Source organism: Microtus oregoni, unplaced genomic scaffold (genome assembly GCF_018167655.1).
Source record: "Microtus oregoni isolate MIOR12 unplaced genomic scaffold, Mior012 000010F_ref0000083, whole genome shotgun sequence".
NCBI lineage: Eukaryota > Metazoa > Chordata > Mammalia > Rodentia > Cricetidae > Microtus > Microtus oregoni.
Genome location: NW_024543069.1, coordinates 48,970,923 through 48,990,927, shown reverse-complemented (window position 1 = coordinate 48,990,927; position 20,005 = coordinate 48,970,923). Strand labels below are relative to the sequence as shown.

The 20,005-nt window shown below is 37.2% G+C and overlaps 1 protein-coding gene across 1 annotated transcript in view; it reads right to left on the bottom strand.

The window, feature by feature from the left end:
- Naaladl2 (N-acetylated alpha-linked acidic dipeptidase like 2) overlaps window positions 1-20,005 on the bottom strand; it is an 835,422-nt gene that overhangs the window by 48,998 nt on the left and 766,419 nt on the right. The window contains exon 12 of the mRNA XM_041659204.1: window positions 15,152-15,245. Within this exon, the coding sequence (XP_041515138.1) occupies window positions 15,152-15,245 (94 nt within the window). The remainder of the gene's footprint in view (window positions 1-15,151; window positions 15,246-20,005) is intronic.

The following is a 20,005-nucleotide window of genomic DNA, read 5'->3' as shown; positions in this document are numbered from 1 at the left end:
AAGGAAGGTACAAGCACAGGACTTAACATCAATAATAGCTGTCAAAGATGACTTACCCTGGGATTTAGCTTCCTGCCCTGTAATTTACTTTGGCAAATAGGAGTAACAGATCCAGATACTAGATGAGTATTTATTGAATCTCTCACTTTTGAAAATGCCAACGTAGAATGTCAAAAGATAACTTGGGCCTTTAAAGGTTAGATAAACACCTATAGATGAATGGATCCTGCATACAATGAACATTGAGGTATTTGACTATAATACTAAATCTTGGGTAGGAGAAGCAATTTCCAAAAGGTTGAGAAGACATCAAAATGCCAAAAGTTTAACTGTGGTAAAATAGGACATATGAGGATGGATTGTACACAAGGAATTCCTAGGAGTAATGTTTCCTCTGGGAATGGCAGGAACAGGAGGACTCTCACCCTTCAGGTATATGTAGAAGGTGTGGCAAAGGCCAACATTGGACCAATGAATGCAGATCAATAAAAGACAGACAAGGCAACCAGATACCATCAGGAAATTTCTTGGAGGGCCTCTCTCAGCACCCAAAGCAAAAAGTGGTCCTGTCATTTTCAGTCACTGTGGAGGATATGTCTCACCAGAAGAATTTAAAAATCCAGAGCCTTCTGTAAAAGACCATACTGTTCTGGATGATGGAATAAGCATGGAGGATAAATCAAATATTCCAATAGGAAATAGGAAACAAATATTTTGGTTGACTTCTACAAATGATCAAAGACCAAAGCTAAGAGTGCATATAACTGGCATTGTAATTGTGGGTTTGATAGACACAGATGTGGACATAAGTATCATTACTCCAGAATCTTGGCATTGAAATCAGCCTCTTCATGAGACAGCTGTTCAGTTACTAAAAATTGGAACCCAATCTCAAGTAAAATAATGCAAGAGATGGGTTGAAAGCATAGGGCCAGAAGCACAGAAAGGAATCCCATGGCTGTAGGTGGCTAATATTACAGTGAATGAATTTATGGGGTTGTAACCTGCTACAGCAATGGAATACCCAGATTAACATTCCTGCAGTCCCAGAAACTCATAATTCTGGGAAGGATATTATAAGGCACTATACATGAATGTCACCAGCCATTCAGACTGTACAAGAACACAAAGCAACTAGCAAACCTTTAGAGGTACCAACGGTCCTATCTTTAAAATGGTTAACTGAGAAACCAATATAGGTTAAACAGTGGCAGTTAACAGAAGATAAACTTCAGGCTTTAGAACAAATGGTACAGGATCAACTAGATGCTCACTGTATTGAAGAGTCAACAAGCCCTTGAAATTCTCCTGTATTTGTTTTTAAAAACAAATGTGGGAAATGAAGAATGGTGACAGATCTAAGAGCTGTCAACAAGGTAATTCAATCTATGGGCCCTCTACATTCTGGAATTCCTCTGCCTTTTTGACTACCGAAGAGATGGCCTCTTATAGTTATTCATTTAAAGGATTGTTTATTCATCATACCTGTACAAGAAAAGGACAGAGAAAAAATTGCCTTCATAGTGCCTACTTAGAATAATTCTCAACCTACTAGGAGATACCAACTGACTATCCTTTCACAGGAAATGCTCAATAGCCAACCCTATGCCAATACTTTGTAAGTCAGTCATAGAAAATAATAAGTAAAAAAAAATTTCTAAATCTGTAATTTACCTTTAAATGAATGACATTTTGATATATGATCCAAATGCAGATACTTTGGAAAGAATGTTTGAAGAAGTAAAGAAAGTTTTGCCAAAATGGGGATTACAAATTGCTTCTGAAAAAATACAAAGAGAAGATTCTGTCAATTGCATAGGTTATAAAATAAATTTACAGAAAATTAGAACACAAAAAGCATGAATTAGGAGAGACTGATTGTAGACTCTTAATGACTTTCAGAGATTTTTAGGAGACAGTCTACAACCTGCTCTTGGGATAACATCTGATCTAACAGTTCATTTAAACAAAACCTAAGATGGTGACAAAGATTTAAATAGTCCCAGAGAATTAACAGCTGAAGCAGAAAAGGAATTGAATGTTGTTGAAGAGAAATTGCAGGAGGCACATGTGGATAGGGTGAATCCAAATCTTAATTGCATTTATTCATATTGACTTTTAAAATTTCGCCTATAGAAATTTTAATGCAAAGGGAAGATATTATCTTAGAACGGATATTTTTGCCAAATTAGCAAAGTAAAAAATTTAAAACTTATATGGAAAAAGTCTCTGAATTAATTATAAAAGAAAAATTGAGACTTCCTCAAATAGTAGGCATAGACCCAGCAGAGTTTATAGTGCCCTTTACTTCTGATAAAATTAAAAAATCATGTGAAGAAAATGGACTTCAGCAAAGAGCTTGCGCTAAGTTTTCCAGAGAGATTAATAGGAATTATCCCAAAAGTGAAAGAATTAACCTTATAAAGAGAACTACTTGGATCCTTACCTGCATTGTACGGGACACACAAATAATTGGAGCCTATTCATTTTTTTCTGATACAAATAAATCAGGAAAGGCAGGATACAAATCAGAAGATTTAAGTAAGGTGGAAAAAAGCCCTTATAATTCTGTCCAAAAGGCAGAATTATATATTATTCTCATGGTACTAAGGAATTTTGAAGAAGCTCTTTAAAAAGTTACTGATTCATAATATGCCGAAAGAGTTGTCTTGCATATTGAAACCACTGAATTTATAACAGATAATCCAGAAAAAATAAAAAGTTGTTTAGAAATGTTCTCTGCCAATGGAATTAATCAGGCTTAATATATAATCAGGAATCAGCTCAGTCCCTTATACATATCACACATCCGATCCTATATGAGTCTGCTAAGTCCTCTAGCACAAGGTAATGCAGAAATTTATCAATTACTGATTGAAAATGTGTTGAAGGCCTCTGAATTTCATAAGAAACATCATGTTATTAGCAAATGATTAAAGAAAGAGTTTTCATTACATGACAACAAGCTAAGGAGATTGTAAGAAAAATGTCCTACTTGCTCTTTCTATAACCAAACACCACTACCTTCAGAGAATAACCCAAAAAGTACTCAAAGGAATGAAATCTGGCAGATAGATGTGTTCCACTTTACAGAAATTAAAATATGTACATCACAGCATTGATATTTATTTAGGCTTTCAATGGGCAACTGCTTTGAGCTTAGAAAAAGCTGATTCAGTAATTACACATTTATTAGAATTTATGGCCATCATGAGTATAACTGCACAAAAAAATCAGATAATGCTCCAGCATATGTCTCTAAGAAAATTAAATGGTTTTTTGCTTATTATAATAAAAAAAACATATTGTAGGTATACCCCAAATCCTACAGGTCAGGTAGTTATAGAAAGATCAAATTGAACTATAAAGGATATGTTAAATAAACAAAAGGTATGGAAAATATCCCCCATAGAAGATTATATAATGATTTATTGATCTTGAATTTTCTTAACACTATTGAGATGGGACAACAGCAGCAGAGAGACATTTTATAATAGAAAAGTCTTCTGAATTCAATCAGCCAATGTATTCCAAAGATGTGTTGACCTCACAATGGAAGCCAGGAGATGTGTTACATTGGGGGAGTGGTTTTGCTCTTGTTTCAACAGGGGAAGAAAAATTATGAATACCATCAAAATTAATAAGGATTCAGTTTTAAAAAGAAATTCCTTGAGAAAGAGAAATTATGGCTCATCCACAGGGGTGACAACCATACAGGTGGTAAGGAAAACATATAGGGTTGGGGCATGGTTATGGTCTTGTCTTTACAGGAAAATACACATCTTCAAAAATTCAAGAGACCCTGGATGTTTGGATGCTGACAGAGGAAAAGTAACTATCCAATAAAGATCATCAAAAAAGGAATATAACTTATAAGGACAGGTGATCAAAACATAAACATTTACACACACACACACAGAGAGAGAGAGAGAGAGAGAGAGAGAGAGAGAGAGAGAGAGAGAGAGAGAGAGCTGGTTTTGGAGTTGGACAATGACTCCTTCCTTCTCTACATTAAAGCATGATGTTAAACTAAAAGTTCAGAGTTTCTGTCTCATGTCAGGAGCCATGGTGTGGGATAAGAGAAAGAAAGAATTTAGAAAAGCAATTTACTCTTTACACACCTATCTTGTCTCTATTGTGCCATTCATTGAATATATGTCTGTATAAATAATAGTTAAGTTTTCCACAATGAACAATGAATTTTCCTGCAGTAATCTTTGAAGTTTCCTGGAAGAAGATGGGGCTCCACAACAACTCCACCTGGTTGATATGATGTCATGATGCTGATAGTGATCTGTTTTGGGTACCAGCTACTCAAGATGGTTTCAACTTGGTTAGCTGAAATGGTGCACTTTTTTACAGTGTTCTGGCCAGAACTCCAAATAGGAACCTCAGAAAAACCCGACAGAATACTCAGAGACAATTTGCAATTATACCAAACAATATTGTTGGAACTTAGCCATTATTTTACCTTCACGGGATACCTTAGAAAATTTTGTATTTGGCTTAAAACTCCTTATTTAAACAAAAGGGGAGGTGCTGTAGGAATTGCTACCTCTAGTAGAAATTAAGTTACCTGGCCACTTGGGCATGGCCTCTTATAATATACATATCAATGTAAACCATGTTTCTGGCTTCTCTTCCAGTGGCATGATTCAGTTCCTGTTCCTTATTCATGCAGAGGATTGTGATCTGTGAGTCTACCCCTAAATAAATAACCCTCTATTATATTCAGTTATGAGCTGCTAGTGTGGGATTTCTTTTCAGCATTCTTCTTCATTTAATAGTCCAAAAAGTTTTAGATATTAACTTATTTGCACTTATGTATGATTTGGTTCTGTTTTGCAACTGTAGTTTTAAAAATTCCACTCCATTTCCTTTTAAATTATGTAGGAAATATATCAGTTGTACTCAAATATTGCATTTTTCCATAATACAATCACAGCCTTTTTTATTTGCTAACATTTCTCAGAAACCACTACTGTATCCATGAGCTTATCACAGTTTTAAAGGCACTAACAGATACACAATTACTGCTTAGACCTCTCTGATGTAAAACAATACAAAAAGGATGACGTGATTGGTATAATACACTGGTTGAAAGCATAATTGAGATTATTTGGAAGAAGACATAAGCTACTTAATGTCAGCCTTAAAAATATCATATCACCATTAAAGAAAAGAAAATATATTGCCAATATGATGTCAGCCAATGGAGCAACAGTTCTTTATTATACTACATTTTCTATTCTTCATGCTGTCTTCTTTGGAAGAAACCACAATGTATCATCTCAGCTGGTTCCTTAAATAGCACTCAGGTAAAGAAAGATGTGTGGGAGCTAAATCAAGAATAATGCTCAGAGAAGTCAGACTTGATTTTACAGTGGATATCAAAGTATATATATTTAAAGAAAATTGATAAAGAAGATCACGAGTAACTATGAACAAATGAATGCATGCAGGATCCTCTTAGGAAAGATGATAAAAGGATATTTTGAGAAGGATTAGACACTGGCCACTTTTTAAAAAATACTTTAGTATTATATTCTTGTTTGTTTTTCAAGACAGAGATTCTCTGTATCTTTGAAGACAGCCATGGAACTCACTCTGTAGACCAGGCCAGCCTTGAACTCACAGATATCTGCCTGTCTCTGCCTCTCAAGTGCTGGAATTAAAGGCATGTGCCACCATCACCTAACATTTTATTCTTGAATGCACAAGTTATCTAATAGTCCAGGTAACCAGGGCAAACTTCATTCAAGAGTACTTTAGGACTCCTGAATAGAGTGTTTGTTGGGTAATGACTCCCCACACCACTGTATACAAGGAGCTCTGAGTCCACAAGTAAATGGAATGGTCTATGTCCCCAAAGCTACAGGAATGCTCTTTCCCCAACAGTACATGGAGTATGCATGGAGTTTTTCTTTGCATAGATCTAAATGAGAAATTTCCCCAATAGGTTCACATATTTAAAAGATTGGTCCCAATTAGCCGTGCTGTTTGAGGTGGTGAAGTCTTAAGGAGATGGAGTCTTACTGTAGGTAGCACCCCTCTGGGAATGGGCATTGAGAATTCAGTCTGCCCACATCTAGTTCATTCTCTCTGCCTTGTTTTTGTTGTTGAAGAAGTGTCTCTCAGATTTGTCCTCTGACTTCCTGTTGCCATGCCTCCCCACAAATCAGGACTTCTCTCTTCTTCTAGACCCTAAAGCCAAAATTACTCTTTCTTCTACAACTTCCTTTAGTGATAATATTTTATCACAGAAGGAAAGTAACTAATCTCCCAACACTACATGAAATGAGTTCTGCTCCCATCCCTGCCTGCCTAGTATATAAAATGAACCATGAACTCATTATGTAACTCACAGATGCTGCCACTGTGCAGGGAGGTATAGATCTGACTATTGACAGCTTTGGGAAAGAGAGCTAAAGCTTTCAGTTCTTTTTAAAGGATACATTTATTTTTATGAATATGAACATTTTGCTCGCATATAAGTATGTGTAACATGGAATTCCCAGGAGCCAATGGAGCCTAGAATAGGATAATAGATTCCCTAAAACTTGAAATACAGACAATTTTGAGCTATCATGTGGATTCTGAAAATTGAACCTGGGTCCTTTGCAGGAGCTGTAGTACTCTTAGCCACTGAGGTGCCTATTCAGCCCCCAAAGCTTTCTGAAGTGAATTGCATATATTCATGTACTACACATTCTTATCATTATTGACCTCAGGCAGAAATTTGAAGCTGTATATTTAAGGGTATATGTGAGTTTAATTTTACATTGGCTAATTCAAAAAATGAAAAAAAAACAAGTTTTAAGTAAAATTGCTGAACATGAGGGCATATCCTTAGATTCTATTACAAGTGAAGTTAAGATTTATTTACGAGTTTGTTGCTGGAAAACAAACCCAGAGCCTTGAACAGATAGGCTACGCAAAGCAACTAAACCAACAAAATGATCAAAACACTATTGAATCTAACCATTGATTCAAAATGTATAGAGTAATAGATTGAGATTTTGTTACTTCATAAGCATGGGATTTTATGTTAATGATACATTCTGAAAATTTCATAACATTATAAGTTATTATAGTAGAAGTGTAAGGAGAATAAGAGGTGGGCATCAGACTGCTGTCACTGCACTGTTCATTCTGAACTGCAGTCAAAAGCAGAGGAAACACATCCAATGGGACCTTGGGGAAGAAAGGGGTCCTCTCAAAGGGAGATGAGTGACTAACAGTAAATTGTGCAACAAGAGATGAACAAAAGTAAACACATGATTCCAAAAAATAGGAAGAGAAGCATGAATATAGAATATCAAATAAGGAGCATTATTTGAAAAACAAGCAGAATCAGTCGTTTCAAATAAATACCGTGGGGAAGAAAACTCTACCTTGACAGACCAACAGCAACATCATAAAAATAGGTTAGAGTTTGTTTTTGCACCCATGCTTTCTCAAATATTTCAATGGTTTGAATGATGATCAATAATGTGTCATCTAGTTAGAATTAATATGTAAATAAGGTGAGGATCAAGGCAAAATCTATTTTTAGAAATATTTTTCAACCCTTTTGGTTTCCTGAGAGAGACTGGAGAAATGTTCTGTGAAATACTTAGCACATGAAGAAGGTGTTTTCAGACATTCTTATTATGATCAGAACTGGAGATCTAGCACTGTCAAAATGCATGGAAGGAAAGTAAAATTTGTTTTTGGAATCATTGAAATTTAGATGGCCTTGAACTTCAAGGGGAGTACACAGAACGAGGTGAGCAGGGAGAGGGCTCCCCATGTGGCAGCTAGTGCAGAGTTGACACTGGTGGTAATTAAAAGCAAGATGGAGACAGATGGGCTTAGAACAAGAATCATGCAATTTTTTCAGAATATAATTTTATTTTGCCAACTGGGAAATTCATTTTATATTACTCAAGAAGAAAATTAACACATTATATGGGTTTCAATTGCTTGTGACATTTAAAAATTTAAGCTACAAATATAACAGTACTCTAAATCCTGGCCTCTGCACCATCACCTTGAAAATTCTGCCCTCCTTCCAAATGTAGCAAATGACATCAATAAACTGTCAAAGCTAATAAGAACAAAAATGGTCCCATCAAATTAGCATTGCCAGTTATTCAAAGAACAGGGGAAAGCTTCCAACAGTATTTAAATTTATTGAGACAATCCAAAGGTGGCAACTAGCCACCGTGTTCAAAATTATATTTCCTACTAATTCTGGCTTACACTAAATAAATATGTACATAGCTGATGGAGGAAGGTCATTGGTTAAATAAAAAGAAACTGCTTGGCCCTCATTGGTTAGAAGATAGGTGGGAGGAGTAAACAGAACAGAACACTGGGAGAAAGAGGAAGTGAGCTCAGACTCCACAGCTCTCCTCTCTGGAGCAGACGCCTCAGAGAGATGCCATGCTCCACTCTCCTGGGCAGACGCACACCATGAAGCAAGCCGCCAGGTTAGACATGCTGAACCTTTCCCAGTAAGACCGGTGCTCACAGATTATTAGAGATGGGTTGATCGGGATATCAGAATTAGCCAGTAAGGGTTAGAGCTAAAGGGCCAAGCAGTGTTTAAATGAATACAGTTTGTGTGTTGTTATTTCGGAGCATAAGCTAGCCATGTGAGCAGCCGGAGTGCTGGGGACGCAACCCCGCCACTCTTATTACTACACATAGCCAGATCAAATGGGAATTACTTCTCCTTATTTGGGTTCATGCAATTTTTTCCAATGACTTTTAATAATTAATATTCAGACTTCTGGAAAGTAAAAAAAAATAAATGTAACAACTCTATAGTCATTGATTATTGTAAAGTAGTATTTTATTGCTAAAATATAGCAAAGATGAGAATCTAACTGAGTGAGATTATTAGTTTCCCATTCTCTAGTGTGTTTGCAGGTTCCCAAACTATAAGATTGCTTTACTTTCTGTTTCCTTAATGCCTACTCTACTCCAACAATCTAGTTTTATCACTTTCTAAGAGAATCTTTCAGGCTTGACGTTTCTTTTATCAAAAGTCCATCTAAGGAGTCTGAGGAAAATATATAAGTCGTTAAAGGGCTTGCCTTAGAATCATGACCAATTGAGAGCAATCCCTAGCATCCACATGAAAAGCTAAAGGTGTTGGCACAGGCTTAGAATTCCACCTTTGTGGAGTCAGAGGAGGGCAGATCCTGGGCTAACTGGCACCCATCTTAAACTAGTTACTCAGTCCAGGATACTGAAAGACCCTGCCTTAAAAGACATGTAGCACTTGAGGACAAAGGAAGAGCAGCAAGTCTTGTCTTTTGGTCTTTTAATGTATGCACATGTGCACCTGCATGCACACACATGCATTAAAACACTGAAGTGTATCTGAAGTGTATCATTTACCTTATAAGCCACTATTTCCATTCCATCTCCCCAAGCAATGGATAAATATATTCATTTTTCCTTTTTTGTTATTGACCAAATATTAAGAGCCAAGGTCACTCAGTCAAAACATGCTTTCAAGAAAGATGCAGTAAATCAACTCAATCAAATTATTCACTAGTAAATGATCCCTCTTTCTAGTGCTTGTGGGAACAGTGGAGAATGGTTGGCTGTGACCATAAACTAGTATCATAAATAAACAAGATGGCCAATTGTCAAGAGGTAAAAATTACAGTACTGAAAATGCAATTGGGTTTCAGAGACCTTAGTCCTCGCGCTGCTGGCAGTCAGGAGAAACAGTATTTTATCGCTCAGCCTTGAAGGTCACCTTTCTTTTCCTTTACTATAATTTAGAACTTGAGACTAATCACTGCTGACTGTCATAACAAAGTAAGAAATAAATCAGCAATTTAAGCTTGTATTAAGCCACAAAAATGTGTGTTTCTTTTAACAGACTACATAAACTGTTTAGTACAGTGGAGTGTTTAGCATTGTTGACAAAATCAATCACTTAAATATTGACATCATTGTCATATTTATACATTAGCACCTTGAAATAATATGTATTGGAAACACAGTTATAGCCAATATGATAGTCACTGAATAGGTTCATGCAGGTTAGAAAGCAGAGAATATTTCATCATTTTAAGTTGGGATGACTAAAATATCAAAATGGGGAAAAAGCCTATGTTGAAGACTACAAACTGCAGCTCTTTGAACAAATATTTAGACACAAGGTATTAAAAGAATTTTAAACTTATGTTTGCTACATTTTATTTTCCTGTCACTGAGATTTTAATATGGATAACTCTAAAATCTAACGTCTGAATTAAAGGAACATGGCAGTACCCAAGGAGTTTACCATGAGACATAAAACAATGAAAATCACTAAGCGTGAAAGGCAAAGTTCTTCACCCGTAGAAAAGGCAGCCTAAGAAAACAGTAAGAAGGCAGGCATTCCTGCCTGAGCCCTCATAAAGCTTAGGATCACATGAAAACGGCTGCATTTAGACAGCAGTATTTGATCTCAAAAGGAAATAAATCCCCACGGAATAACCAAGGTTTCATCTCTTAATCATGATTTTTCTTGCTATCGTGGCATGTTCCTAATTAGAGGGTTGTTAATAACTTGGGCCACATGTAGAGTGTTTTCATTTTTACACATTTATTTTGTGTGTGTGCTCATGTGCCATGGTGCATGTATGGAAGTCACAAGACAATGTGTGGGAGTCAGCTTTCTTCTACATGTGAATATTGTGTTGGTTTTGCCAAGAATGTGTCAGCACTGGAGTTAGAAAAAAAATAATAAAATATTTCTCCTTGATACCATTTAACCAAGAGCAAGGGCAGATTTCAATTCTGTTGCTTGTTTCTATTCTGGTGTTTTCTGTCATAGAATGAAGCTATGCCTATGTGAATGCTATCTTGTCAATACATTTTTCCCTGGCTCTGTCTGTGTGTCTATAACAAAGAGCTTGGCTCTCATTTTCTGAACAACACAAGAATCAACTTGAGTAGAGTACTGTACAGCAATCTTTAACAGAGTTACAAGCGATGAAGTCACTGACTGCAAATTATCCTGAAAACAGAGTACCACAAAGATTGTTTATCAAACAAGATGCATACATTGTGTCCAACATTTATTAAACACATTTTTTTCTTACAAATAGTTTTCAGTACACATTAATACATATACTCATTTATTGCTTTCCAGGGGCATGGAAAAGCATATAATTTAAGTTGTGCATTATTAGCCTGTAAAAGTTGATTACATAGAAAATTTAAAGCAAGAAGCTTAGTTGTTTTCTTGAAGGTAGGTTAAACAGCTGAGTATACAGGAGGATAGCAGTCTTACGTCTTAAGTGACCTCAAAGTGTATTACTAGCTTTTGCTACATGTAAGGTCCTGGAAAAGTTCTAGTTTCTTTATGGAGAAGGGATGCTTTCAGAATAATGCACCCCACAGGATCTGCATGAAGGGCAGCGCTCAGGCTCTCAGCATCTTTCTCCTGAGACATCTCACTGACCTGATGAGTGATTCGTCTTCTTGCTATAACCTAAGCCTGGCGCTGCTCTAATTTAATTGCTTCTCTACCTGCTAACGTCTGGATTATGTTGTCTGCCATGTCTTGTCTGTGACTAGGCCCGGGAGAGAAAAAGAGATTTCTAAATCACTTCCCAATCTGAACAATCATAAATCTGAATTAATTCTTGCTTATTTTTGACAACTTAGTTCTCAGTTAATGAAATGGAAGAAAATGATAGTTTCTGTGATCTTCTTGATACTTTGTCTTAAAAAGGAAACTAAGAATCGTCTGAGGTAACTCTCAGAGCAGTGAGGATATCTTTTCAGTGTTATCTCCTACATGCTGGGAGCAAAGAAGCACCCTAGGCTTTAGGGATGCAGATTCCCAAAGCACAAACTGAAGCATCAGGATTGACTAAGATCATAAAGTTGTTAGCATTAAGTCATACCTTTCCAACCTTCAAACTTTGTCAAGAATATATATTCTTTATATAAAAAAGTAAGTATTATTCTGCATTTTCCTGAATCACCATTACAGAAGGCTCTTGTATACAGATTATTTAGATGAAATAAAGGTAATTGCCTCAGTTTTGCTGTAAGAGCTTAACCAGCATGCTAGGGAATAATTGTTCTCATTCAGTACTATGTCTCCATCTGAAGGTATAAAATTGTATAATTATGCTGAGTTATCACATTTCCAATGTATAGTTATTAAATTACACATTCTAGGGTCTCTAAGAAATTGTCACACTTTCCTCTCTCATTGTCCCTACACAATTACTTTATTCTTTATTAATAGAGAGACTTGAGAAGACCTTACATGCCCACACTTAAACCTAGTTAGTCGTCCTCATCGATGTGAACCATGGACCGAATATGGAGAAGTCCAACAGAACCATTATATACAAGCTGTTCATGCATGCACACTTACCATCTACCACGTTCTATATCTTTCTTTCTTCATACTTTAGGGACTAATTTTTCTACTCCCACTTTGTTCTAGATGCTTTCCTCTCTTGATGTTAATATCCTGTCATCCTAACCCCCAGATGAATTGCATTAGTCAGTCTGGACATTGTGAAATGGCTAGGGTATAAGACAAACACTCTCATGTAAGAGACCCAAATACCTCTCATCCTTCCCTGTTTTGTGAGGTTAGAGAAAACCATCAGCATCTGGGCACCAGGATGCAGAGACTGAATATGCTGGGCTTGAATCTTGAGGTTCTCGGCCCTAAACACTATGAGCTATAAATCCTCGCTGTTTATCTAGTCTGCAACTTTTGTTAATGTGTCCCAAATAAGCCAACACCTGTCTTTATCATAGCAAAGACCTGAAACTAAAGGTATCTCCTTCTCAAGAAAAATCAAGCCAGTTATTCATTCTTTCCTTTGTGATCAAATTTTGCCTCCTCACAACACCATCATCATCAAAACAAAAATATGCCAAACTTCTTCACCTGACTACCATCAGATATACTTGGTTGGTTTCTATCTGTCCATTCTCTTTTAAGTCTTTCTAACGATGCTTTTGCACACACCATTGTCCTAAGCTGCTCTTGCACACACTATCTATTGTCCTAAGCTGCTCTCACACAGCATTGTTCTAAGCTGCTACCACACACCATTCTTCTAAACTGCTCTCACACACAGCATTGTCCTAAGCTGCTCCCACACAGCATTGTTCTAAGCTGCTCCCACACAGCATTGTCCTAAGCTGCTCCCACACAGCATTGTTCTAAGCTGCTCTCGCACAGCTTTGTTCTAAGATGTTTTAGCACACATCATTGTGCTAAGCTGTTTGCACATATACCATTGTTCTAAGCTGTTTTTGTGGAGATCACAATGACATATAAATTTTTCAACTTGTACTTAATGCCTGGCCCTCAGGGTTCTTTTGAGGTTTGAGCAGCATGTAACAAAACTGGTATGTCGTCCCCTCATGCCCCCTCTATTTTTTTTTTTATTTGAGGTAAGCATGCCATATATATTCAGTGAATTTTTAACATAGTTATTGAATCATTTTAGGAGATCCTGTGAAGTCCAACAGAGTTTCATGAAAAATGATTTGTAACATGTTATTTCTCTTGAGAGAAAGATGGGGCTTAAATTGAAAGGGGTCTTTAACTGCCTATCAAAACTGGAATAATAATATAACTCTCACCATGAATAATAGATCTTTTTGAGCCCTAGAAGTGCTCTGCATTATAAAAATGTTAGTAGTTGTTATAATAATTAACTAGTATGCTTACTTGATGGTATTTAAAAATAAACTCAATTATTTAAAAAATCAAGTAGCAAATGTCCCTGATTTAAAATCATTTTGTTAATACTTATGTTCTTACTTCCTTAATTTCTTTAACCTTTTTAAATTTAATTCTACTTTTCTTTCTTGCATAGGCATTGATCATAGGCAATTTTGCAGAATTTTTATAATCCTATTAGACAATGTTGATATTTTCAAGTTTCTCAAGGATGTCATAATGTAAAAAGCCTCTTCTTTTGTTCTCTGGAAGTTTAAAGTACGATCTTCCAGGCCAACAGAATTTTATAGAGGATAAATTTCAGATGCTAAAAAAGAAAGAAAAACAACCTCTAGAACAAATGGAAAAGATTTTTTTAAAATATAAAATATTTATGAAAAGGTTATTATTCACAGAACTATTTATTTTCTGTACCTGCTCTATGGTTATTTTGCAAAGTGCCACGTGATTCGCTACCCTGATTCTGAGCTCCAGATATTCTCGAAATAGCAAATGTAAAGTGGTGACAGAGTGGCACAAGTAGCCATGGCAACCTCGGAGTGAGGGGAGCCTGTGGAAGCACAGAAGAGGAGAGCTACAGAGATCAACAAGAGTAGGTAAAAGAGCTGGCAAAGCCATTGTCATCCAGTGTAATAGTCAGCATATAATAAATAGATAAACTTGGATAATTGTTTAAGGAAGAATGGCTTCAACTTAAAAAAAATGTTTTCAATTCCAAGTTACTATAAATCTTTGGATGTTGCTCTGTTGTCAAGGGACACTTTAAACACTGCAGCTAAAACACTGGTTTTCTTTCCAATTGAGTAGTTTTCTATCCCCGACTCCTTAAAGATATGCTAACAGAATATGTTACTCAGATTAATGACAACCTTAATCACAGTCTCCCCCTTTATTTTTAGTTAATGAAGCCAAGAAACAGCTTAATTGGAAGGTGAGGTTCTGAGTGCTGCAGATGTTTATATGCGAGGGACTGAGATGGAAACGATGGAATTGATTCTCCAGTTGCCTCACTGCTGCCTTTGACATGAGCCAAGAACATGAACCACATCCCACAGGAACCAGTCCCAAAGGAGGAACTTCGGATTTCATCTTGTGTCCAATGATGGAAAAGGTCGGATTCCTGAACTGCTAGTCACAGTGAATCTGTGGATAGTTACAGAACCTCTGACTTGAGATTCAAATCTGTGTAACGAACGAGAGCAGTCAAACTCCTCCAGTCTGCGACACACTGCCTTCTGTCACACAAAGGTTTCTCTCGTTTCTGACTGCAGGGTGGCTTAAACATTTTTCAACTGTTCTCATTTTCCCCTCAGAGGAACACAGCCAAATCATTGTTATAATTTTTAAGACACTGGATACTTTATTTAGTCCTTGTTCAAAGTATTTGAAAACTTTTTCACTCATCAAAATTATAAGCATTTAAAGAACACTTACCTCTAAGGCTGTTTTGAACTCCTAGGGCTATATCAAGGGCACTGAAGGGCAGAACAGGTTCACTTGCAATTTGTAAAATTACTTCTCCTGAGAGCTGAAATGAAAAAAAAAAGAAGAAGAATTTGTAGTATTCAATAGTTAAGACTGTCACTTTTAATTTATTGGTTATTTCACATTTTATTCCATGCCCAGAGTAATAAGAAGAAGACACAAATTTAATTTTGAAAAATCCTTTCCTCACATTTTTTTGAGTTTATATTTCTTTACAGACAAAAAGCTCTAGATACCTTTCTCATGTCATAGGATGGTTAAAGGATAAAATGACTCATTCCTTCATGAGCTACAATATCAAGAAGTTAGCATTTAAGACAATTCTTTATATTCAAAAAGGATCAAATATAATAGAAAAATAACTTAAAACAGCATCTGGTTACTGAACTAAGAAAAACTCCAGACACAGTTACCCATTTCTGTATTTCATTCAATATATAATCAATCTGATATATTTCTTTAGTCCCTTGGGTATGCCTTTCTTAATGCTTAATGTCATTCTTATTGATGCTTCTGAAATTTATCAGCAATGATATGTGTGTGTGTGTGTGTGTGTGTGTGTGTGTGTGTGTATTTCCAGAACATACCTTAATTTGAATTCAAAATAAATCTAAATGGCATCCCCAAGGGCATGCTGAGACTTTTTTATGCACATACCCCTCACTCCACCCTAAAGTTGTATTTGAAAACTGATCCATGTGCCACACAAAAGTGGCACATGCTGGTCACATTCTGCTAGTCATCTGCACTGACACAGCTGTCTCAGAACCTAAAGAGTACCAGCAAATGCCATGCATGTATGTCCCTCTTATGAACCTGAATCCAAGCTCCTAGGGAAACAGGACTGTGTTGGTGCTATAACTGTTCTAGGTGTTGTGAACAGTGTGGAAACCCTACACATGAAGAGCAGAGCGGTAACTTGTGTCAGGGCAGAAACCGTCTCAGACACAACATACCAGGTAGACAGGAGTTTAGAGATCCAGATCTGTATATTCAAGAAGCACCAAATTCTATATAACTTAAACATGTATTTCCCTATTGTTCACACAATTCATTTCATGATAAGAGTGCAATTTAATCTTGTCTGTCCAGCCTTAGAAACAAACAAACAAAAAACATGTTTCTGAGAAATGAAGAGTAGAGATGCTGTTATTTCTCTGAGGTATTTTACTCCCAATGTAGCAATGGATTTTTCCCCAATGGCCAAAATGTCTTTGTGGAGTTTGATCGCCAGCATATCTGCTGTAAATTCCCTGGGGAGCTGCCTGATCACATTGTGCTTTAGGAAGAAAAACATTGCCTGCAACAGGTTTCTAGGAGTCACCCTTTCACTCCACCTCCCTGTCCAAATCATGCTCTGAACACCGATATTTGGAAATAAATTATTTGTTAAATAAAAATGTAAGAATTATTAGGAAATGGGAAGGTTTATTTCTCCAATCTGCACTGAATAATAGGAAATACAGAACAGACAGGCTTCATTGACGCTTTTGCTGTCAGGAAGCTAGACTTTACAAAAGATTTTCCAATGAAAGGGGAGGGGAGGAGACGGGTGACTGTGCTGTTAGAAAACACTGTTTTGTTCTGCTTTTAAAAGAATTCATTTGGCAGCACCAACAGCTGGAATATATGCCAGCCATCCTACTACTTCTTGAGAAAAGAATTTGGCACCAAAAGTTGGACGTTGAAGGCACATGGGCCATGGTAGATGCTAAACCACTTTCTTTTGTGGCTTCCTAGGCAAGAGGGAGAGTTGTATGCTAAGTGCCCTGTAAGGGGAGGTGAGCTGTGCTGCAGAACAGCCTTCCTCAAACAGAAGAGTGCAAATATCCCTGATGCTTATGTGAGGCTCAGGTTTTAATCCTGCATACTATACTTCATTATAAGGAAACCTTTAGCAGCTGACAGTAGAGATGTTAATAGATATTCCGATGACTGTCAGGACACACACTGAGAAAGCATTAAAAGTAATGGTAAGAGCTAACACCGACGATCAAAATTTATCAAGAAACTTCTGGAGCCAGATGCTGCTCAGAAGTGCTTGCACCACTTCCTACTCACCATGGCTCAGCATAGGTGTCTCTATGTTTGTATACTAGATAACGAAACCAAATCTCACAAAGGTCATGCAATCTTCTCACATCACTGCACAGTGATGGGGATTCCCCTCGGAATGCTGTGATACCATTGGTTAATAAAGGAACAGCTTTGGGCCTATAGCAGAGATATAGGGAAACAGAGCTAGGTGGGGAAAACTAAACTGATTGCTGGGAGAAAGGAGGCAGAGTCAGAGAGAAGCCATGGAGCCGCTGCTGGAGACAGATGTGTTGAAACTTTGCTGGTAGGCCACGACCTCGTGGTGATGCCTAAATTAAAGTAATGGGTTAAATTAAGATGTAAGAGGTAGCAAATAAGAAGCTAGAGCTAATGGGCCAAGCAGTGATTTAAATAATATGGTTTCTGTGTAATTATTTTGGGTCTGAGCTACCTAGTTGCCAGGAACCAACAAGTGGCCACCTTCAAGAGCACAAAGCATGTTTTGATGTCAATGCCATCTTATTGTATCTTTAAGTCTATGGAATAGTCTTGCAAAGGCTTTTTCATTATTTGTAATGAGTTAAAAGTAGGCTCCAAACCTCTCTGCTTATGTTCCTACTTGTAATACATATATATTCTTTTTGACTTAAATATATCAGTTTCTTGTAATATTGGCAGGTACTTGCCAGATTCTCAACTCTTAGACAGGGGTGACACCTAGATCCCCATGTGGTATTGTCTAGACATATCGTCCATGTGTGGATCTGTAGCTCTTATATAGATGCAAAAAGGCTACTGGGAGGAAATTAGGGTTATGTTTGGTGCTACGGGAGGGGGGGGGCAAAAAAGGAATACTTAACTGAAAAGAGGGTGTTGAAGCATATGTGTTCTGTGTCCTCTCATCACAAGCTTCCTGCCCACTCAGTTATCATCCAGGATGGAGTCCTTCACCTGACAGTGAATCCTGGCTATTGGAATTTTCAGCCTTCAAAGCTATGAGCTGAGAAACTTCTACTGTTTATAAATTCCCACACTGTGAATATCTATTAGCAACATAAAATATATTTAGACAGTGCACACACAGCATTAGTAGAGGGCAAATTTGAGATTCCACAGAACAACTAACTAGGCACAGGGATGTTGTAGTGGCACTCAGTGGTTAAGAGATGAACTGCTGTCACCAAGGCTGGGGCTAACTTCTCAGCCCCCACAAGGTGATTTATAACCACCTGCAACTCCAGCCCAAGAGATCTAAGGCCATTGTTTGCCTCCTTGGCCACGGCACTCATGTGCGCTTTTCCTCATCACATGCAGCCCTGCACACACATATTCCTGTAATTAAAATGAAAACAGGATGAAGAACGGGATCTAATCTGGCTTCAAACCCACAAGATGGTTCAGGGGTAAAATCACTTATGCAAAACTGATGATCCAACCTGAGCTTAATTCCCAGATCCTATGATGGAATCAGAAAAATGAACTCTGAGAGCTGTGTTCTGCCCTCCACATACGTATCATAGCACACATAGACCCACACATAGAACACATGCACCCACAGGCAAGTCCACACATGATCCCAGGACCCTCCCCTCTCCTTCTTTAAGGCTATCTTAACCCTGATTAAAGAAAAAGAATAAAAGAAAAGAAAAAAAACTTAAATATAGAATTAAGAGTGTTTTAAAGAGATAAAATGAGTTATTGAACACTATAGAACAAAACATTTCCTCCTTTACTAAAATGCTGATGTTTGTGATTAATATCCTGGAATTGTTGACTTTAGTCAATATTCAACATCTAAAGATGAAACTACGAAGCAACCTCTTCCAACTTGTAAGGAAAATAGAAGCAAATCACATTTATTTCATATACAACAAGTATGTTTGTCTTCATCATGAAATTGTTTTTGTCATATTTAAAGGTTCATAAGAGTACTTTCAGTAAAGTAAATATAGGGACTATACATATAGATTCTATAATTATAAATAATCATTGTAAAAATGTTATAATTTATAACTGATTTCATGAGTTCACATTCCATATTCATATATATATACAATCTCATACACTTGTTTTCTTTTTTTAACAGTTTTTTTTGTTTTTTTTATTATTTATTTATTAAAGATTTCTGTCTCCTCCCCATCACCGCCTCCCATTTCCCTCCCACTCCCCCAATCAACTCCCCCTCTCTCATCAGCCCAAAGAGCAGTCAGGGTTCCTTGGGTTGTGGGGAGTCCAAGGACCTCCCACCTCCTTCTAGTTCTAGTAAGGTGAATATCCAAACTGCCTAGGCTCCCACACAGCTAGTACGTGCAGTAGGATCAAAACCCAGTATCATTGTTCTTGACTTCTCAGCAGTCCTCATTGTCTGCTATGTTCAGCGAGTCCGGTTTTATCCCAGGCTTTTTCAGACCCAGTCCAGCTGGCCTTGGTGAGTTCCCGATAGAACACCCCCATTGTCTCAGTGTGTGGGTGCACCCCTCGCAGTCCTGAGTTCCTTGCTCGTGCTCTCTCTCCTTCTGCTCCTGATTTGGACCTTGGGGCTTCAGTCTGGTGCTCCAATGTGGGACTCTGTCTCCATTCATCGCCTGATGAAGACTAATATCCAGGAGGGTGACTATATGTTTTTCTTTGGGTTCACCTTCTTATTTAGCTTCTCTAGGAACACAAATTATAGGCTCGATGTCTTTTATTTATGACTAGAAACCAACTATGAGTGAGTACATCCCATGTTCCCCTTTTTGGGTGTGCCTTACCTCACTCAGGATA